At 56.7% G+C, this 21639-nt stretch overlaps 6 protein-coding genes across 6 annotated transcripts; 2 read left to right on the top strand and 4 right to left on the bottom strand.

Moving 5' to 3' along the window:
- Positions 1–14: 14 nt before the first annotated feature.
- CDEST_07883 (Putative HAD-superfamily hydrolase, subfamily IIA, HAD superfamily) lies at positions 15–1534 on the bottom strand (the record flags this gene model as incomplete). The annotated part of the gene is made up of 3 exons (XM_062924042.1): positions 15–810; positions 867–1160; positions 1287–1534. 3 exons carry the CDS (start codon positions 1532–1534, stop codon positions 15–17), a joined length of 1338 nt encoding a protein of 445 aa, XP_062780093.1.
- A 555-nt stretch (positions 1535–2089) lies between these two features.
- On the bottom strand, positions 2090–3390 carry CDEST_07882 (Putative copper chaperone SCO1/SenC, Thioredoxin-like superfamily). The gene is made up of 3 exons (XM_062924041.1): positions 3111–3390; positions 2821–3030; positions 2090–2753 (listed from the first exon to the last, which is right to left on the bottom strand). Exons 1-3 carry the CDS (start codon positions 3318–3320, stop codon positions 2322–2324), a joined length of 852 nt encoding a protein of 283 aa, XP_062780092.1. The 5' UTR covers positions 3321–3390; the 3' UTR covers positions 2090–2321.
- Positions 3391–3575: 185 nt separating this feature from the next.
- On the top strand, positions 3576–5842 carry CDEST_07881 (Putative Zinc finger, PHD-type, Zinc finger, FYVE/PHD-type, Zinc finger, RING/FYVE/PHD-type). The gene is made up of 2 exons (XM_062924040.1): positions 3576–4667; positions 4742–5842. The coding sequence occupies exons 1-2, from the start codon at positions 3740–3742 to the stop codon at positions 5308–5310; spliced, it is 1497 nt and encodes a 498-aa protein (XP_062780091.1). The 5' UTR covers positions 3576–3739; the 3' UTR covers positions 5311–5842.
- A 65-nt stretch (positions 5843–5907) lies between these two features.
- CDEST_07880 (uncharacterized protein) lies at positions 5908–7225 on the bottom strand (the record flags this gene model as incomplete). Its single annotated transcript, XM_062924039.1, has 3 exons — positions 5908–6737; positions 6807–7072; positions 7137–7225. 3 exons carry the CDS (start codon positions 7223–7225, stop codon positions 5908–5910), a joined length of 1185 nt encoding a protein of 394 aa, XP_062780090.1.
- Positions 7226–10161: 2936 nt separating this feature from the next.
- Positions 10162–12704, bottom strand: CDEST_07879 (uncharacterized protein; the record flags this gene model as incomplete). The annotated part of the gene is made up of 2 exons (XM_062924038.1): positions 10162–12597; positions 12651–12704. 2 exons carry the CDS (start codon positions 12702–12704, stop codon positions 10162–10164), a joined length of 2490 nt encoding a protein of 829 aa, XP_062780089.1.
- A 6776-nt stretch (positions 12705–19480) lies between these two features.
- Positions 19481–20914, top strand: CDEST_07878 (uncharacterized protein; the record flags this gene model as incomplete). Its single annotated transcript, XM_062924037.1, has 1 exon — positions 19481–20914. One exon carries the CDS (start codon positions 19481–19483, stop codon positions 20912–20914), a length of 1434 nt encoding a protein of 477 aa, XP_062780088.1.
- Positions 20915–21639: the final 725 nt, after the last annotated feature.

The raw sequence follows: 21639 nt of genomic DNA, 5'->3' as shown, positions 1-21639 counted from the left end.
CCGCGCCATGAACGCTACACCTTGGTCGTCCGCCCCTCCCTCTGCAGCGCCCACTCCACCGCCGCCTTGACGTCGTCCACAATCATCTTGGGCGCGTGCGTCGGCGGGCCCCTCTCATGCTTCCAGACCCCCGTCCTGACCAGCACCGACGCCCACTCCGTCTCGTCGTTGCTGTAGTCGTTGGCCCCGCGGATGTCGCTCTCCGGGTTGTCCCCGACCATGTACACCGTCTTCAGCGGCGCCAACTCGCCGACATCTTTGCTCGTCCTGCCCAGCACCGCCCGCCGGTGCGCGTTGAGCACCCTCTCTGCGTACCGGTACGTCGTCGCGAACGGCTTGCCGAACACCGTTGTCCGCAGCGCTGCACCGCCCGTCACCTCGCGCCACACCCCAGCCACAGCCGCCTGGAACGCCCCCTGCCCGAACCGCGGCAGGTGGTACGTCGTCGGCCACACGAGGTCGGCGTTCGAGTACACGAGCGCCGGCTGCCCGTCCTGCTGCCACCCGCCGTTGGGTAGCGCCGCGTCGCCGTTCTTGGCCGAGTACGTCCCGAGCACGCCCCCGCGCGAGAGAAGCAGGTCCGTGATGATCTGGATATCGAGCGCCCAGTCGCGCGGGTCATTGAACACGAACATGGCGTCGATCTTAAGCGCCTCCGACTCCGCGGCGTCGCCGCCGCCCGTGTGGATCGGCTTCGGGAGCGGCTCGTGCGTCGACGCGTAGACCGACTTCATGAGCCGATCAAAGGGAAACACGTCCGGGTACGCGTGGATGATGTCTGCCGGCGTCACGACATTCTTGAACCCGTACCTGACGCGTTGATGTGAGCAGTGAGTATATGTGCCGTTTGCGTGAAGAAAACCTACTGCCTTGCGATCTCGCGGCACTTCTGCGCGTCGGCGCCAGTCACAAAGATGGTCTTGTCCCCCAGACCCTCGGGCCCATGCACCAGCTCCTGGAATGGCGTGTGCGACTGCACAAAGTTGTCCACCGAGAGCTCGACGCCGAGCTTCTCACTAAGGTCCCTGACGCGGACAGCCTCGGGCCGGCCCCCGCCGTTCGTCAGTAGGATGAAGGGGATGTTGTTGTCGTTGAGGTACCGCAGCGACTCGGCGGCGCCGGGGATGGGCTTTGCCACGTGCAGCAGGACACCGTCAATGCTGGCCTTTTCGTCAGTCGCAGCTCTTCGACTCATGTGGTGAAAACAAATGCGAATGTTGGGATCACCGCCTCTTATACGAGGCGTACACATGCTTATCGGGGGAGAGGGGATCGGGTTGACTCACTCGAATGCGAATGCAAATGAAGGGGCCTCGCCCGCCTCGAAAACAGGCTTCTTGGTGCTAAATCGCCGCTGCGGCCTCGAGGCCTCCCAGCGCACTGGCCCTGTTACGCCGTTCTTGTTCAAGACCGCGAAGCCTCTGTCATGACGCCCGATACCGGCCGTCGCGAGCCGGAACGGAGCGCGTGCCGTCCAAGTGGTGAGCGGCCTCGAAAGCCGACCAAGGCCCGTGGCTCTACCTGCCCGACTCATTATGTATCCCGGCTTGAAATCAACAGCATGAAATGTTTTGCATAGTATGGTTGAAGAGTAGAAATGGGTTGGCTCTCTAGAAGACGGAGTGAGTAAGTGAGTGAGAGGTGAAGATGATTCAACGTTGAGGTGGACTCGCACGGATACAGCAGATACCTTAGGTACATACTCCGTACTGGGTGTGATAGAGGCATTGAGAGCTCCCCGCCATCCCCTGCGCATGACCCACTGCCACCCCACTCGCTAATTTTAGCGGCAGAGCTCGTGCCGGCGGCCGCTGCAGACGGCGGTGGCGGGGTGTTTCTTGACTATCTGTGTAATGGCTTCACACGGCAGTAAAATAGCCAAGTGTTGCACCTAGGATGAAAGAGCAATGTCTGGTAACCCTCGATTTCTAGTTGATGCCATTCCCTACGGCGTGTCAGTGGTGTCTTTCAAGGCAAGTGGGGGTCACTACGATTTGTGTCTACACTAACACAGAGTTGAGAGCTACCTACAAGAGCCTCAAGTGACACAGAACATTTGCTTGGACTTGAGAACATCTTGATACCCTTTCTTGATTCAGAGCATCCTCCCAGTGAACACTTCGGCCGTGGAACATATAGATACCGGCTACAAGGTCCGTAAAACGGTCCGTATGTGTACAATGATATTACAACGTGATTGAGTGGTCTCGGAGCCCATTGCTCAAAGGTCTATCGCATGAACAGCTGGTGGTACATATTACACAATTCGACATGGCCTCCCTGTCCCCCTTTTTCTTCAATCCTTCGTCGTCGGCCCGCCCTTAGTTCTTCTTCCAGCTGCCCTCCCAGTCGTTCATGTGGTCCAGGATGACCTTGGCCGCCGCCGATGGCGAGTGCTGGCGTCCCAGGGCTTCAACGAAGTCGCCCTCGGGGTCCATCAGGTAAAAGTATATGCTGTGGTCTACCAGGTAATCCTGGCCGGGCTTGACATGCTGCGGCGTGCTGAAGTAGACGCGGTACAGCTTGCACATGTCCTTGATCTCGTCGTAGGTACCCGTCAGCCCGATGAACTTGGGGTGGAACTCGGCGAGGTACTCCTTGACCACCGCCGGGGTGTCGCGCTCCGGGTCACACGTGATGAAGATGGGGAGCACCGAGCCGGGTCGCTTCTGCTCAACGAGGTCGTACATCTGGGCCATCTTGTCGAGCTCGTCGGGGCAGATGTCGGGGCAGTGCGTGAAGCCAAAGTAGACCTGGTGACTTTTGTTAGAGCTGCTGCTGCCAATTCTGTATGCATTCGCAACTGGGGGCGGTTCATACCAATGCGTAGCGGCCCTTCATGTCCTCGCTCGTGAACTTGTTTCCGTTCTGGTCGGTCAACTCAAACGGCCCTCCGACCTTGGGCCGTCCAATGCCCTTGGTCGCATCCGCGATGCGCTTGCGCTCCATGCGCTGCTTCTCGTGTTCAAAGTACCATGTCAAGCCAGCACCTGTGCCGACGAACAGAAGACCGGCCTTCCACGAGAAAGGCTGATTACAAAGCCTAGTCAGCTCATCGGCTCCCAACTTCGACTTGGATGCTTGTTTTCAAACGGCAATGACTCCCTTACCCCTGATCGATATCTGCTCTTTGCCTCCTCCACAGTCTTGTATGTCTTCGTCCTCCTCTGCGCCGGAGAGGGTCTCGTCTGGAACGCATTCGGCGCGGCAGTCGGCCGGGTCTGCTTAGGGATCGCTGCTTGGGAGATGCATCTGCGGCATTGCGTCGCTGATGTGGAGGAAATGGACTTCCACAAAAGCCTTGAGGTTGCTTGCGACATAGCTGCTGCAATTGGGGTGTTGGGTTGCAGTATTCGAGGGGAGGTGATTACAATTACGACTGGAGAGAGATCCTAGTTGCCGCTCGACATCGTAAGATCCAAAAAAGCTCTCGGTGAGCTTGGGCCATTGCCCCATAATTGAAAAATCGGAAGAATAGTTGATGCGGGAGAACTGACAGTCACCACGTTCCTCACCTTGCCACACCGAAAACCATTCACCGAATGAATTATGGGTCTCGTCAATGCTAGGACTTCACCCAGTGAAGCTCAACTTCACAACCTCCAACACCCCTGCACATCAACAAGAACCCTGTCTTATCATTTTTAGTCATAAGGACTTATCATCTCTGCTTCTTTTTGAATACAGCAGCTCAAAGGTCGTATTCATTGTCGCTGTGGGAAGCCGACGTTGGGGAAACATGGATTTAGATGTTGAGCCCAAGGTGAAAGGGGACGGAGGCAGGCAGGATGAGAATGACCATGAAATGACAGATGCGCCTGTCCAAGACGCCTCTGTTCCTCCAGAAGCACCTCCAGAAGCACCTCCAGCCGCGTCTCAAGCCGCAGTTTCAAACCAGACAGATTCCAAATTTGCTCCTCCTTCCACAGATCCAGATCATCTCCCACCCATCCACCAGAAACCAACAGACCCAGCCTCACCAACAGCCAACCCCAGCAACACCATCCTGGAAACGACGGAGAAGCCTCCCGAACCGCAAAAGATGGCTCCCAAGAAGAAGGGTACCGCTGCAATCAAGAAGACGCCAAAGCGGCCCAAGGGCGGCGGCGGCACCAAGGCTGGCAGGCCGAAGAAGCAAGCCGACACCGTCTCCACGACATCGTCGACCAACCTGCAGGAGGAGCCGGGCGGTGGCTCGGACGAGGAATCTGACAACGGACCGTATTGCATCTGTCGCGGCCCCGACGACCACCGCTTCATGATCTCGTGCGACGTCTGCGAGGACTGGTTCCACGGGGAGTGCATCAACATTGCTAAGGACGTTGGTGAAAACCTCATCGAGCGCTTCGTGTGTCCTAACTGCACCGACATCGAGAACAACGTCGTTAGCCTGTTCAAGAAAATATGCTCCTACGGCAAGTGCGTCAAGGCCGCCCGTCTATACGGCGATGGCGAGAAGAGCGCCTTTTGCTCCGACGAGCACAAGCAGCTGTGGTGGGAGAAGGGCATCGCCTCGCTGCCCAAGAAGTCCTTGGCTAAAAACACCCAGAACGGGCTGACCCAGGAGGAGCTCATGGCTCTTTTGAACAGCGATCTGGCCGCCGTCGATCCGGACGATGGCCAGTGGAGGGTCCAAACTCGTCCGTTCGCCCCCCCGGCCACTGGAGGTACGTGGAAGAAAACAACCCTGCGCACCCGAACAGGTGCTTTAACGAGGCAAAGCTAACTCCGTCATTGCAAGCCGAGAGTCCTGAGGCTAAGAGTAAGACTCTCGCGCCTGGCATCCTGACTGAGGAGGAGGTCGACATCCTCAAGGCCTCGGCCGCCGAGCGCTACAAGATGGGCGAGGAGGTCGTCCTCTGCCAGAAGATGCTGCAGCTGCTCGACTGGGCCAGCGACCGGCGCAAGTCTCTTATCGCGTCCAAGCACTTTGACGACGCGGCGTGCGGTTACGATGACCGCCTCGACCAAGTCGGCGTCGTCGGGCCCTTTGCCAACTGGCTCCACTCAGACGAGGCCAAAGAGATCTTCAAGGTCGGCAGCCTCGACATCGGCAGCCGACTGAGTGGCGAAGACAAGAACATTTGCGACAAGAAGCGCTGCAAGGCGCACCAGGGCTGGTACTCGATTCACACTAGGGACGTGCGATACCAGATGAAGCTGCTGGCCATGGACGCAAACAAGAAGCTCGACAAGGAGCGCCTGATCAAGCAGTCGGCCGCCGAGCGGAAGCTGAGGAAGGAGGCCGAGAAGAATTACGTCCAGGCCGTCCTTCCCGATGGCACTCTCGGACCACCCCGGTCTGCGTGAGAGTTTTCGAGGTTTCGTGGAGTTCTTGGTGTTGTGGCGACGGCGACATTGGCGTTTTGAGGGAGGTTTTGGGAGTGGTGTTTCTGGCTTTGAGCTGTCGACTGCGAACCATTTGAACCTTGCACGAGAAGCTCACTATATGAATCCATCGTTGCTGGATGGCTCAAGTCGTGTGTGTCGTATTCTGGAGGCCGCATTCCGTGGTACGCGACCAAAAAAACCCGTCATATACGCAATCATAGACACACCTACTTCGACAAACCTCTCCCCCATCCCAATCTCTCTTTATTTCTCAAACTCACGCATAGCGTATTGGCCTCTTGCCCAGTAAAACATATTCCCGGTACACGGGACAACTACCGGTTGCTAGGGCTAACTGTAAATCGTTGAAAAAAACAGGACAGCGTCCATCGCCAATATAATGTATCCTCGTATACGACTGACAAGTCGAACCAGTAATCAAACACCTTAATATGATGTCTCCTGCCAGCATGGTATTTACATCCTTCCCAACCCCTAAAGTCATGTTGGCCTGTAAAGGTTGTAAAATATAGCAAAAGATTCAGTACTCATGGCATCATCTTCGGGATGAAAATACTACGGCCGCGACGGCAATTCCCCGTCCACCCAGCTGAAACTTTCCTCTCCAAACCTTGTTGTCAAAGATTCTGTCCTGGACACGCCTGACACATGTTCATTTGCCAGCTCGCTTTCCGGGAGGGCACCATCGATGGGCTGTCCCTCGAGTGTAACGCTGTCGTCCCACGGAACAGCGGCCCTGGGCTGGATATCGACCGGGTCGCTCACCCACCTGGTGCTTATTCCCGCGGGGTCGGTCTCGATCCCGATGGCCCAGTCGCCGAAACTCGGGTCGTACGAGTAAAGCAGCCCCAGGTCAAAAGAATCGCCGAAAACGTCCAGCGGCAACGGCTCCTCCTCTATCCCTGTCCCCGACACCGTCTGTGGAACGTTCAAAACACCTTCGTCGCGGGCACCATTGCCCGGAACGACAGAATCACCGGGCTCTGCCGGATGTGCCATCAGCTGCGAGATCGCTCCGGAGCTGCACGAGCTCAGCGACTCCCCCAAGCCGGCACCGAGACTGTTCTGGCTCTTGAGCCCGGTGCCGAATGAGCCCTCCACGTCCGCTGAGGGTACGACGGCAGCTGCCGACTCCGCCGCAGGCTGCTCTTCGCCCTTGCATGACTGGCGGATCCTAGGCAGCAAGATGTCCTGGACGATGGCCGCCACGAGCTCGCGCTGCTTCGTCTCGCTGAGGTCGCCGTCGGTGATCTTTCGAATCTTGAGGGATGTCTCCTCCTCGAGCTGTGATATATTGTCGTCAGGCAGACGGCGCTTTGCATCACGCCGTTCCGATTGAGACGTGGACCGGCTCTCAAGTGGTTCATCAAAGCTCAGGCTGTAGTCTGGGGTTTTTTTCTTTTAGGTCAGCAAGAGTTAAGTTCCCGCCTTCGCTTCTGGGAGATATTACTCACACGGGCCCGGGATTTCGTCACAATCCGGGAAGAGGATCCGGAAGATGTCTTTCCACTTCTCCTCGTCGGATTTCACGCCCACTCCCCCACGCTTTTTGCTTTGTAGCCTCTCCTTCTGGTCCCTGTCGAATCCTTCAACAACGACGTCCTTGACGCGTTCGCAGTCTTCTGACTCCATGTGCCTGTGCACATCCTCGTCCGTCGTGAAGACCCTGCGGCAGCGCAGGCAGTTCGGGTCTTGGGAGTGGTTACTGTGTAGATGGGCTCTGGATCGGGTATTCAGTATCGAAAACCGTAGTCCTTCTTGCAGGCTTATAGGCCTCGACTCACTTCAGTCTGCTAATGGACTTAAAGGCGGCCCCGCGGCACCGTCTTTGGACGTAGACCTCGGGATCATGTTTCAGGTACGGGCACGCCATCCGTCGCGGGCTCTTTTATGTTCTTGGAGGAGCCGCTGGAGCTGCCGCCGCCTCCTTCAAAAGACTCGATTCTCAGGCCCTGTAGTCGCTCCGCCACGATGCCGACCTCGTCGACCTCGACCTCGTGACGGTGATGATTGCGACGCGGCTCCTGCGTCGTTGAACTCAACGGCTGGGTTATAACGGATCCTCCGCCGTTGTCGTCCGTGTCGAAGCACCATCCTCCTCCTCCTCCTCCTCCTCCTCCTCCTCCTCCTCCTCCTCCTCTGCATTCTCTAATTGCGCCCTCCGCCAAACTGTCAGTGACACTATAATTGTCATTGGGGAAAAAATTGAGTTGTGGGTCAGGATATGACATGAGGCACGTTGTAGGCGACGATATACTATTCGGCTGTGGTTTGGTGACAACGCTGTCGACTTTCTGGAAACACACAGGTCCGTTTTGAAGATGTTCTCGACAATCACCACCGCATTCCCCAGAAATTCTGAAGCAACGAGACTCTTGTTAACCCACGAATTGCAAGATTTCGCAATTCTCTCCTCCCGCGCAGTCCAGACCCCGCAAGCCGGCCCGGTCGTGGTTGGCTGCAGTCTTGGGCCGCAGCCAATGGGCCCATCTGCAAGTCGAGCGGCAGCCAGGACGAATTGTCAGCTACAAGAGCAAGTTACAGGCACTGCGTGATCTTATTGACAAGTGCGATGTTTCATCTGTCCAGCTGACACCGTTGTGCAGATAGAATGTATTCAGGCCCAGTCTTCTTTGGCGTCTTCTGGAGCTTTCTTATCGAAACGCCTACGAAACCGCTGGCGGGACAGAAAAGACTGCTAAAAGCAGAGGTGAACGACAGTCTTAAATGTGGCGGTAACAAGGAGAACATCGGTATTGGTCTGGTGCTGCTTTCCTTTCCGAATTGCGTTCTCCTCGTCAGATCATGCATGGTAAAGACTTACACGCCAACTCGTGCTCTATGGAAATATCTGGCGACGTGTGAGGCGTCCCTCGACATAACTCAATGCCAAGCTCGCTCAAGAAAAGCCCAGGGAAGATAGCCGCATCATTACAAGTTGAGCCGTGAGCTGCCATCCGTTCTGTGCCCGGTTGCCAGGCGCCGGGCGGTAATACCATTTGTTCAAGGCAGCCATAGGACTGTCGTGAGTGACTGTTGTCCCATTCACGTAGCCAGTTGGAAATAACAGTTCTCTGATCCAGCGAGAGATGAAAAGCCCCTGCAGCGGCTCCGGCGTTTATGCATTATCTGGAAACAAGAATACGTCGATCTACATCACGGCCCAGAACGCTTCGAGAACCCGTATGGACATCAACAACCCCCGCCGTGTTTTCTTGGATCTCATATAATTAGGGCCTCTTCAACCTTGACAATATTGAGTGCCTTGGCTTTCCCCCAGCAGCAGCCACGGCCGACCACGACGTCCGAGCGAACCACAAGGCGTCCTGCAGCCTGCGGAGATGTATACACATACTAGCGGAACGACATCCAGACCAACAATCATCCTCATTCCATCGCCTCATCCAGCCAACACAGCCTCCATGCCGTACTCCACAAGGAACGACCGACCGAGAAAGCATCGACGAACGAATGCCCATCTATCCAGGTCGGCCACCGACGAACTTCTGCTGCTCACCTCAAGGGATGCTGGCAAGGTGGCGGCGCTGTCTCACCTGCATGTCAAGGTCAAGCCCCCATCGACCTCGAGAATGTAAGTCCCATCCGACGACCGGATAAGCAATCTCGCATCGTCCCCTAGCCACCGCTTCACGCGTGACCCTTGTCTCTTTGAGCCCGTCCACCGGCCGAGCTGGACTGCAAACGGACGACCTGCCCCGGCTGGACTCTCGCTCATCTCATCACCCAGCCAGGACGCATTCCGTCCGATGGGGCAGTCCACGTACGCGTGCCTGTGTTTTTATGTACCGTACCCGTGTAATGAATTATCTCCTACAACTTTTTAAGAGTCTCCTTTTTACAAATACAAGGCTACTCCTGCTCGTCCCTTCCTGACCCAGTGCAGAAGAACACGGTCTCGATACGCACAAAAAAAGAAAAAGGAGTCCAGCGTGTTTAACCTCTCATCTTTCGCCTTCCCCAGAAATTCCGCCGCCGGTAATCCCGGCCGGGTTGCCAATCGTAGTATGAGAGCTCGCTAGTTCGCGACCGCGGACACCGTCGAATAACGCTATGCATCCCTCGAGAGCACTCAGGTCGGAAGGTGAGGCGGCAGACGAGAAGGAGAAGACAGAGAGAAAAGGAGAAGAAGATCACTCGCATGCCGCCAAAAAACCGAACACAGTATTCTTGCGATGTTGACCCTTGATGCCATAGCCGTCTGCCAATCGCCGTGCCCGCCATGCCGAACCATTGTCTTTCGCAAAAAGCCGTTTCTCTTTGTTGTAATCGCGCAATAGGCGATCTCGTGCCAAAACAGAGAGGAAATATTAGTCGTGAAGTCGGGCTTGAGAAAGTCCAACAATGTCTAGAGGGGGGAAATAAATTCCGAGGTCTCTTTCTCCCCGTCGCATGGACCTTCCTCTTCTTTCCGAGTCATAAAAAACGGTAAAACGGGGCTGCTGTAGTAAAGTCTCGTGGCGCGTGTCTGTCGATGATGCTTTAAATGAGCATGGACTGCCGTGGACGCCCTTCGTGTCGTATGTGCAGAAAGAAGAAATCGTGATCTCGTTCAGTACACTCCGTCGAATGGAATGGCTATGATGCGTTGCTTTGATCCGCCACCTCGCCAGCTGGCAGATGTTTTCCGAGTCATATGTACGAGGACAAGGGTGCCAAAAAGCCAGAATAAGCGTGTGTTCGTCTAGGACCAGTTTTAATGCCAATGGCGTCGCCGTTGGCAGTAGTGAACGCCGCAAGCTTCACAAAAGTCGATAGCCGTGGGGTTTAGTGGCACCGAGCCGGAGAGTACTAGTGATGACGACCGACTTGACTGTTGCTGGCGCGGCTACGCTCATCCTCCTCCATGACATCGCTGAGCCGAGTCGGGTGATGGTGCCGAGGAACCGTCTCCCAGCCTGGAGCGGCGTACCCAGAACCACTGTAGTCCTGACCAGTGTACGGCTGCTGCTGCTGCTGCTCTCCAGCCGAGGTGGTGGCAGTCTGCGAATAGCCGGCACTGGGAGGGTTGGTCGCGGGAGTCTCATACTCTTCTAGGCCTTCGTCAGAAACTGGGGAGGGCGGAGCAATGAAGGGGACTTTGTGTCCCTGGGAGTCGCGAATGAACTGGCCCTGCGCATCAATAGCGTACTCACCTTCAGAGTAACCGCCCTCGGAACCAGCGCCTGTGTAAGTGACACCTCCCTGGCCCGCCTCGCCGGATTGGTAGAAGTTGTTGGATCCCGCGGGATTGGACTGACCGCCAGGGGCTTGCGAGTACTCGGCACTGTAGCTGGCCTGTTGCTGGCCGCTGTACTCGGGCTGGTACCCGCGTTGCTCGCGAGAGCTGCCGTGGCGGCTGGGGACACCCTGGGTCATAGGGACGACCTGGACGCCCCCCACGATGGTGGGCTGGCCGTTCTGAAGAGACTGGGTTCGCTCGCGCTCCTCGTGCTCACGTCGACCAAGCTCCTCCCAGGCACGACGGGCTTCCTCCTTGGAGATCTGGAGCTCTTTCTTCATCTCCTTGACACGCTCGTCGTTGGCAGAGTGTTGACGCTCTTTCTGGATGGCGGCCTGGACAGCGTTCTCTCTAGCACGTCTCTCCTCCTCAAGGGCCGCCTCCAGCATGGCGTTCACTTCCTGGGCACGCTCCAGCTCGGCTCTGGTCTCGAAGAACCATCGCTGGAACTTGCGCTCCGAGCTGGCACGCAGACGTTGCAGCTCGACGACGGCATGGAAAAGATTGGCACCGGCCGCAGTAAGGTCGGTGACCTGGCGAGAGAGCGCCTGGTTGACGGGGTCGCGCTCGATGTCCTGGTTGTTCTGTTCGAGACGTCGGATCCAGAAGCTCGTGAGGCCCTCCCAGTGGGCGGACAAGGTCTCCCAACGCTCGAAGGCGTGAGGAAAAGAGTTTCGAGGTCGCGATGCCGTAGCGGCAGACTCCTGGCCGCCCTGAACCGATGTGTTGGGCGGCTGTTGAGAGGAGCCGGCCTGAGGGGCGGTGCTGTAGGGCTGCTGGCCAGGCTGGGAAGTGGACGCCGTTCGGCCGGGTCGAGTCTGAGCCTGGGACGTGGTAGGCTGGCGGGAGCTTCCTCCCGGGTTGGTTCGGGTCTGTGGGGTATCGGTGGCCACGGGTCGGCGTTGGGAGGCGGGGGGGTCCTGTTGGGGCACATTGGTAGCGCCACCACCGGCCGAACCTCCCACGGCAGCGCCAGTAACGGCGGGGACAGCGCGGCGCTCCGCATTCCGTCTCTGCGTCTCCTCCAATAGGCGAGCGTCCTGCTCGGCTCGCTGTCTCTCCAACTGCATCTGTTCTTGCTCAGCTCTCTGCCGCGCTGCCTCTCTCGCAGCGCGCTCCTGCATGATCATTCTAGGACCACGGATACCAGAAGGCGAGCTGGTGGGGTTAGGCACGCCGGTGGTACGCTGGCGACTCGGGGTGGACGCATTGCCGTTGGAAACGGCAGCGCCGCCTCCGATCAGATCAGCCATAGATGCGCCTTCTTCGATTTCGTCAGGCGTGAACGGGTGGGGTTGTCGGAGCGCTTCCTCGAGGGCAAAGAGAATCGCACTGCGGGTGTTTCTGGAGACGCGGTGAGGGCGGTGAGATTCGCGAGGGTGGTGAGAAGACGATGAAATTGTCGGGTCGAGGTGTTGCAGAGCTTCGTCGGAGGACTCTTGGTCAAAATCGTCCTCGCTCAGATCCTGTGAGAGAACTCGTCTCGCACGTGAGCTTCGTCGGTAGTCGTAGTTCAGAGTCGGCGCTGGCGCAAGTGCTGGCGTGGGCGCGGGCGCAGGCGCGGGCGCAGGTGCAGTTGTTGCAAGCTGCGGGCTGGGACTGAAACCGAGCGAGGCGGCTTCGATGTGGACCTGGCGCGCGGACTGCGGTGTAGGACTCGGGGAGGCTTCGAATCGCGACGTGCGCCGAAGGGTGCGTTGGGAGAGTTGGGACGAAGCCGGCGTGGACGGCCTCTCGGCAGGATCTGGGGTAACGTTTCGCGGTTGCGGTTGCGGTTGCGGTTGCCCCCGCTGCTGCTGACGCTGAGTAAAAGAGGTCGTGATTTCGTGAATTTCGTGACGGTCGTTAGAGGGCGTGTGGGGGGTTTGGTCTGTCAACTTGACGGAGGTGCGCAGGTCACGGGTCTGACCTGCTGTAGTCGACAAGGTGAAGGTTGCACCACCGTGGTGGTGAGTCGCAATGGAGGTGAGAAGTAGCGTAGTAGCGCAGGTGTTGATGGGGGAGACCTGCGAGAATGCTGATCTCAAGAGAGTCAGCGGGTACCGGAGAGAGGAGGCACAGCGAAAGGGAGGTGAGGTGCGTGTGGTGTGGGTTGCTCGGGGGTGAGTAGCATGGAGCAAAAAGAATGGGTGAGGTTGGAGGGAACGGTGCAGGGAAGGCAGAGGGTACGGCTTACTCGGTACGGTCGTATCTCGAAGAGGGAGAGGAGACCAAATACCACACCCAAAAAAGTGAATTAAAAGCGGTCTGCAGGAGCAGGCAAGATGCTACTCAACAGAGACGAATCGAAGTCGGGAAAAAACCGAGGGTCCACTGGTACGGAGAAAAGGGAGGGTGAAGTTTGCTGGCCGGAGGGCTGAAAGTGAAGAAATTCGAGAGGTTGGTTGGAGCCGTGAGCTGGGAAAAAGAGGGTGGCTAGGCGAAGATGCGCTTTGGGAGCCTTGAGAGCTTTAGGGGCGCGTGGGCGGAATCAAACGGTAAGATTGAGAAAGAGGCGCAATTGGAGAAGGATAGGCGAAATTTTGGGACAATGATGTCGTTAGTTGGCGTGAGCTTGACAAAATGTTTGAACCAGGAGTGTGTGAGTGTTGATGGGAATCACTGCTAGGTGTGCAGTGAGGTTCTGAAAGACAAGCGAAGATTGAAACGGTGGTGATAGTTAGTAGTGGTGGTTGGCGGCGGTTGACGACTTTGAGCCTTTGATGTTGGTGTGAGATGAGAGTAAGAGTGAGAACACACACAAGCAAGCTGTGAGAGTAGGCCTTTGCAAGGTGGTTCCGCGTGGTGGAAAGAAGAAAAGAAGAACAACCTAGGTTGTGTCCGATTCTTTTTCCCCCCTATGCAGGCTGGTTGTTGGTGTGAGAGAAGGGCAGGAAGATCCCAGTGAAAGGAGGGAAGGAAGGAGCGGTCAATTGGGCAGTGGCCAGTGACCAGTGACCAGTGACCGGTTGGTAGTTGTCCTTCTTTCCCCCAGTTATGCCTTCCTCCAGGAAAAATTCAATCTCAACTCGCAAGTGAGTTGATTGTGGAGGGCATCACGTAGTACAAGTGTGATGAGAGAGATAGGGGGTGGAGGGGGAAAGGGGCTCTCTGAAGCTGAAGCAACCTGACCAGAGCCGACTGACTTCGGTTTGAGTAAGTACCAGCTTGTTTGGGTTGGGTTGGGTTGCGACAGGCTTCAAGTCAGTGGGCAAAATGGTCGTCCAAATCAGATCGATGTTCTGATGCCAGCAACGCCCAATTGTCTCGGGCTGCGCTGCTTTGCTCTGCTGTGCCGCTGCTTGCCCGATCCAACCACCTCCAAGAGAGCTCAGTCAACGTCCAAGGTCAATCCCGTGCTTGACTGGGCTGGCGCAGTGGCTGCTTTCTGCTTGCTGCTTGCTGCTGCTACCTGGGGCCAACACGGACCTATGTCAGCTCACCCAGCAACACCTCCTCCATCCGACCTTGGTCAGGATATGGGTGTCGAGGTCATTGACGGATGCGCGGGTCGGTGTCGGGGTCGGTCGTCTGTCGAGTGAGTGTAGAATGGGCGATATCAGGGTCGAGGAGGGCGGGATGACGATGATGATGCAAGGAAGACAAGACTGGGAACGCGCGAGAGCAGGGCAGAGCCGGGACGGGGCAGCACAGGCACACCTACGCAACGCGCGGGATGGGATACGCGACGGGTTTTAATTGTTTCGGCAGGGCACCGGCACCGTACCCCCAACCCATCAATCATCATCTCGCCTAGAATCAACAAAATCACCACGGGCGGAGCTTTCGTTTCTCGCCCACCTATGTAGCGGATAGCTCTACGGAGCAGACTTGCAGGAATTGCAAGCTCTTTACAGGTCGCTCCCTGTCTTGAGGTGCCTTAGCCCGAGGCCACCGAGACCAGACCAGGGTGGGTGGGTTGACCGGGTAGATCGAGACTGTCCAACTGCAGCGGCAGCCTGGAAGATAGCTGCAGTAATGAGCATCAGGTCCACGGGGATGGCTTAATTGGCATCTTTCGAGGTCTGGTCGGGGTATGGTTCCCCCGTCGACTATCGTCGCCATCACGCGCTTAGGATCGCGGGATATATGTGTGGTCGATATGTCGAGCCACTATCAAGGGTCGGTGCTAGGAACGCCCCGTTTGCTCGACTCGAGGGGAATTGGAGACATCCTGCCCTCTGCCGTACATCGGCTGGCACATCGGGCGTTGTGCTAGATAGGACGGACAGCGTTGGGAGATTGGGGCTGGCTCGCCTCACCTGTTCGATTGATCAGTGGCCGATGAGCCGCGGCAGGGGGGTTTCGACGATTTGAGCCAGTGGTGGAAAATCGGGGGGCTGGGGACCCGTGTCGTGGGCATTGTAGGTAATCATTGGACATGGAAGAGGTCGTATGTTCGGCCGAAGAGGATGAGGAAACACAAGTGCCCCTGGCCCAACCAGCCCCAGCTGCCACCACCGCCTAGCGCCGGGCGCAATGAATAAGATTCCTGGCCTCGGCCTTATTGACCCTGGTCATGGCAGCAAACCAGTGTTGGTGGCAAGGTTCGCCGACGGGAACATTCATTTGACCATGTTGACCATGTCTACCTCATGATCTAAGAACGTATGCAATCAGGCGGCAAGGGTGAGGGTGAGAGCAAACAGAAAGGCGAACGAGACTGAGAGTGAGATGGAGTGTGGAGAGGGAGAGGGAGAGTGGTGAAAATGAGGTGTGGGTGGGTGTGAGTTGTCACTGCGCGGTGACGAAACCCACACAAATTGCCAATCACCCGCCCCCTTCTTCTTCAACGGTCCCGAAAGGATGGGTTGCAGCCCGGGAGGCCCCCCGTCTGAATCCAGAGTCAAATTCAGCACCCGAACGGATGCTCTGTAGGGAGGGATCACAGTCTGAGATATCTGCCGTGGTGCGGGATGAGGTGGATGAGATGGTGAGATTGTTACACCATGTTAGACGTGGGCCTCCCGGCGACACGATTTCTGATCTCAAGACACCTCATCAAAGCCCCTCTCTACATTTGGGGTTCAGTTCACACTTTTCATGGAAACCCACCGCGTCAAAGGTCTGTTTTCCACGCGTGCCTTGGCCTCGTTGACGGGAATACGGCAAGGCCTGCATACGGGCTGTCCGGTCGTCTCTGCTGCCGCCCAGCATCATACGCACGCAGGGTACAGATAGTGGACAGCGCATTGATGGCGACGGTGCAGGAAAAAGAAGACTTGGAAACCCGTTAAAGATTCGGCCGGGTGTCGGGACTTTTTTCGGCTCAGCTATGATGATGGGTCATGGCGGGTTGGACGAGCAGGATGAGATGAGAGACGAGAGAGCGACTTGGAAGTCAAGCCACACCCACGAGCACACAGCACGGGCCATGTCCCACTCTGGTCGTACCCTGCCCGTCACTCCTAGCATATCTAGCATGGAAAGTACCTAGATAGGTACCTACCACCCCACTGGACTGGCGAAGCAGGAAGGAAGGAGCCAAAGACCGGGGGGGGGGGGTTCGTGCTGGCTGCTGAGAAGGGGTTTGGCGGATCAAACTGGGAAACAACGGGTCACTCCCGACCACCGGCCCCTGTCTTTAGATCTTCTCACTGGCCAATCAAAACGCCCAATTCGTCGCACCAGCGATTAAGCTCGCAACCGCCTCGTGTGCCTGGAGCCGAGTTGCTCTCAACTGTCTGTCAATCAGACAAGACAACAGACAACAGAGAGGGAGACCTTCTTGTTCTGTTTTTTGCCCCCAATTGTTCTTTGACTGATCGCTCAAGATGACAACGGATTCGGGTCATAACTTTCGGGCCCCCAATATGAGGCGGCGGGCCGGCATGTTTTCAAAATCGACGACATTCAACCCGACATCAAAATCTTTCGTCCACCGTCAGGGTCAATCCCATCTCAGCGCCTCTCTCCCATTCTGCCGACTTACAAGCAGACTCCCTGCTCCACGCGCCGTGAGGAAAATCTCTGAGTTCAGGGATAGATATGCTTTTTGGATCCCTTTGAAGCCAAATGCCGGCTTCGAACCCATCGAAGACACCGCTGCCAACACCGGCCAACACCGTCTTACACTGCTACCCCAGGAGGAAAACGAACTAACCAGACCCCCAACCCTATCCATTGCCCAATTCCGCCCTGCTGGCTACGGGAATATCTCGCGCAAATAACGCAAAGTGCCCGTATCGGATCGGATCGGATGGAGGCGCCTGCCAACATCCCTTCCCAACCGTCCGCAGACAGGGGGCGTTGGTTCGGTCAACGACAGCTTCGGCTCGCCTGAGACAAGCAAATCACCAAGAACCATCGCGGGGCATCACAGGGAGAAACCAAAAGCTTCCAACACAGGGACAATTGCTCTGTTATATGATAATGTACTACTCGAAAAGGGAAACACCACGCTCACCCCCACAAGCTACGATGCTCACAACGGCCGATTCCACCCTCCTCGAGTCCAGCAGGCACATGCAATTCGGACCTCGTAGAAGAAGGAGAAAAGTCGCTTACCTCTCCGCGGCCTCCCTTGCATGCTGTCTCTCCTCACGGGCGGCTTAAATTTCCGACAGCCTTCGACCGTCGAGGACGCCCAGAACACAATGCCATCCCTGGCCTGTGATAGCTGACAAAGAATACTTGGTATGCCAGGGGCCATCTTCCCCTGTCGATCGTTCAGCTTTCCTTGGCCAACACCATCGAATTGTGAGGTCCAAGAACTCCGGTTATCCCTATACTAGATGGCAAAGCAGCAGCTCCTGTTCCAAGAGACAGCATTTGCTCGATGCCCTGAACCACCTGTCACACCCTTAGCTGAAGGCGATCTCCCGCTTCCTAGTATCCGGGGGCCAGGACCCTCAAAATACTATGGTTGCTTTCTGGCGACATATAGAAGTCGTATCGTAACATTCGCTTGCTCCAGGGTAGATGAAAGCTAGTCATCATAGAATGACATCAGCCGTTTCGACGGGGGGCTGGCGGCCGACGCCAAAAGCGGCTGCGACGACATGAGGCGTATTGCACGGTGGTCGGCATGACGTCCTTTGGAAAATGGCTAAAACAAACCCCGCCGCAGTCGAGGCTTTCTCTCCGTTTGAACTTTGCCAATACTCTGACCATCTCGACGCCAGACAGCTTCAGCTCAAGCCCGCCGTGCCCCATACAGATCGATCGAGCCATACATCACCCCGTCCGTCATACAGTGGCGGCCGTTGCCCCGGAACGCCACATGCCTGTGAACCGTCGCAAACGGCAGCATCAAAACAAATGGCCCGCAGAATAAGATTGCCACCAAACAAACAGAGTCGGGGGAACGTGCTTTTCGTCATCCGCCGCCGTGGCTATCGATCGATACTTGGGCCTGACCTGTTACCTGAACCGCCTAGGGAGAAAGGAGCAGAGCCGCTGCTAACGACAGCACACCCGTGAAAAAGGAGATCGAGATCATGGTCGCGGTTCCAGGGGAGCAATATCTCCTGTCTGGGTGGTGCTCCTGGGAACGGGATCCGACGAGATGATTTAGTTCATTGATCAGCGAGCCGAGGACCAAACTAATGAACCATATCCGAAGATGCGAAATTTCCTTAGTCACCACAACTTGTCTGGATTATCAGGAGAGTTAGTGCCCGACATGGTTTGTATCGAGTCTCTCTCTATGTGATCTGGCCCGCTTACCTACTCACCTACCTGCCTCTTCCCGGCACTGTTTGTCAAATCATGAGCAGCCGGGCACTCTAGGCCAGCCTTCATGGGCTTGCTCCAGGTCGAGAAGGATCTCCAGACTCAGTGTGGCGCCATCGACTCGGAGGGCAGGGTGCCGTCGCCGTGGAGGTGAGACAACAAAGAGGCCGACGCATTCCACATCTCTGGTTTCCACATGAAAGCTTTCCCTGCCTTGCTTTTTCCTGCACCCCTCCCGGCCGCTGCTCCTAGCGGGGAATTTGACAGCCGTAAAGCATCAGTTCCAGCACGCCTCCCCTTCCCTTCGGAAAACCTCACCGTTTGAGTCTCTAGTCGAGCGAGGGGCGAACCTGGGAGGAGGTCCCTGCATGTAGGAGACGCTGTCGAGGTTCATCCAGTCGGCTACCCCCGCAGGGTCGTGAGTTTATTCTTGCTTCTTCCCTCCAACGTTTGCCGTCGTCATGAAAGCTGTGTTGTTTCTTTCCCTGGGAGGTAAGTGGGTGGCCGAAAGCGAAAACAAGTCATGATGGAGCTGTGGGCCTGATAATAAGCCAACCTAAGGAAAACTTCACTGCAATCATCACAAACGACGGACCAACGAACGTTTCTCAGAGCGCGTTTGCTGCTACGTTATGGAAACCCCCGAGCAATGTAGAGAGACCCAGAGTCATACCCTTTCTGGTAACCGCGCATTCCGCTCGAGGCGGGACTCGCCAGCGGCCAGCTTCCCATTCCTTCGAGAGCCGTCGCGGCCATCCGGTATCCGACACTCACCAAGTCCCCGCAGCACACCGGCCACACACCTCGACGGACCTTAGACCGTCCTGATTGGCCCCTCAGACCTGTAAGCAACCGAGTAAGCATATCGCACGAGGGATGGACGTTCCCAAGTAAGGAATGTCTGATTGCCTGGTTGTCATGTTCAGCCACGGCAGCGGATCAGAACCCACGACGAGGCCCAGAGCATGGTGCCCAAGACAAGATGTTGCATATTTGTGTGCTCCTGTTGTTGTCCGCCGTTGGGTGGAAGGCATATGATTCGACCAGCATAAATGTTGCTTGTGGCAGGGAGACGACTGCCGCCGGGCCCCAGACGACTCCGCGCATATATCGTTGTGTCTCCCTCGTCTACTCTGCCATCCTTCGGCCAATGTCGTCTAAATCGTACCGTTGCTATCTTCCGAGTTTCACCCCTAGTACTGTTCGGAGCCGTCGTTGCGGACGCTGACTGCAGCGATGTCTGTTCGCCACGACGACGTGGCCGGTCACGCACAAGAACTCGATATTCCAAGAGCATCTCAACCATCATCTCGGCCGGCGAGCATGGAGCGTCAAACCAAACTTGCTCATCTAAAACTGGTTTCAAAGTACTACGGCTACTCCAATTTCTCGTATCCTCGACCGGACGGCACTCCAACGAGAAACTCATACAGGAGAGCTGGCCGGACGTACTCATCCGAGGACCTTACTGAAGACTGCCCTAACAATTTGTCACGTCCACACACGCCGACGAAGAGGGACCGTACCTCCATCGGCTCACAGAGCTCAAATAGCTCAGCACCCAGCCTCATCGACGACCAGACTGACTCGGAGGTGTCGCTGGACGACGACTATCAGTACCACGCCTCTGCCTCTCAGCTCTGGGACACATTCTGGCCCGCCGAGGAGGGCCAACTCCAGAAGACGCCAGAGAAGTCGACGACTCGGTACCCGGCCTTGATACCGTCACCACATATACGAAGAGCCAAAAAGACAGGCTGCATCAACTACGACGACTACCCGTTGCCACCACGGCCTGTCGAGTACAATATCCAAGTCAACCACACACCGTCAGCAGCCACTCTCACCAAAAACAACTCTGTGACCCAACCCCAGCCACGCGCAGCCATGAGAGAGTCCCGGGTTCCCCAAGCCTCCTTTGAGAACCCCAAGGGCCCCGAGGGCCTCCAAGGCCCCGAACAGACTCACAGCCATCCGGGACTTCGCCGCACCGTCCGTGCCGTCCGTTCTTCCTACAGTCTCTTCCCGCGAACCCAGCACCAGGCGCCGATTTACCCTCCGCCTCCTCCTCCTTCCTGTATGTCTACCCTGCCAAAGACGCCAAGCCTGGTGAACCTCCGCAGAGGACATCGGCCGCCACCCATCAACCTTCACTCCATGCCTACACCCACAACAGCTTTCCAATCACCCACAGTAGCCCTACACTCTCCCGCAACCGCATCACTCTTCTCCCCCCTCTCGTCGCCGCTCTACTCCCCCAACCCTTCAGACTACACCAGGCCTCACACCTCCCACGGGAGCTACTACCCATCTACCACGGGCCTCACCCATCCCCGCTCCGCCCCTTTGCCACCGCGGACGCCCATCATGAACACGCCGTGCAGCCCCAATACGCCCAAGTCCTTCTTCGACTTCGACTCTGACTCGGACTCGGACGACCCGGAACCTGAGCACGCCATCTCGCGCCTCGTAAAGACGCTGCACAAACGCAACGCCAGCGAGGCGCGGCGGAGCGGCAAGGCGGCCGCCTTCGCCGACGCGCAGCTTCGCAAGGTCCGCGCCGAGACGGAGGTCGAGAGGATTCAGGAGAACCAGTTGCTGTTTGAGCGGCACAAGAGGTCCGGAGCCGTCTTTGGGCGCATGTTCGGGCGCGCGCATGGCAGGCCATAGAACGCTTGAGGGAGCCACAGGAGTGCCACATCTCTATCTCTGTCTCCTATCACTTGCGCATCATGACAAATGGCCTATGACGTCCATGAAGAACGGGAAAGCGAGGGGGTTTAGCCGGCGCATCCTTTTTTTGTCTTTTTCTTCTCTTGACAGCTCAGCGTTTTTGACTTTCTCCGTTCCGTTCCCTTTGTCTTGTTGTTTCGCTCGTTTCCCTCTGACATTCTTCTTTTTCGCTTTTTATCTTCTCTTTTTACAGGCTTTCTTTTGTGGTTATTTGTTTGGTGGCCTTACGCTTCACGTTTTGTTATGCTTATTACCGCCATGCTATCAACGACGACAAAAATGTACACGGGAACTGTGATTGGGTGGAACTAGTCGGCAAGAGGAGTGACGGAAAAGTAAGCACAAGGTGCGAGTTGCAAGTGGCGAAGGAAGCAGAAAAGGAGAGAGAGCAGAACGTTAAGGGGAGAGGAAGCAGAGAAAATAAGGAGAGGAGGTTTCCCGGCGGCCAGGCTGGCGTCGACGAGTCAAGGATTATCATCAAAAACGACGACGATAACATAGAAGAGGATGGTGGTCGATACGAGTCCCCCAAAACGCGAAGGAAGGGGAAGCAAGTGGCCTTTCCTGGGGGCGAGCTGGCGAAGAAGGCCTGGGTGTTTTCTAGTTTCATTTTCTTTCTGTCCGTCTATTAGGACTACGAGATTGGACGATTCACTACGAAG

The sequence above is a fragment of the Colletotrichum destructivum genome, chromosome 5 (assembly GCF_034447905.1).
Source record: "Colletotrichum destructivum chromosome 5, complete sequence".
In the NCBI taxonomy this organism is placed as follows: Eukaryota; Fungi; Ascomycota; class Sordariomycetes; order Glomerellales; family Glomerellaceae; genus Colletotrichum; species Colletotrichum destructivum.
This window is presented reverse-complemented; position numbering and strand designations above follow the sequence as displayed.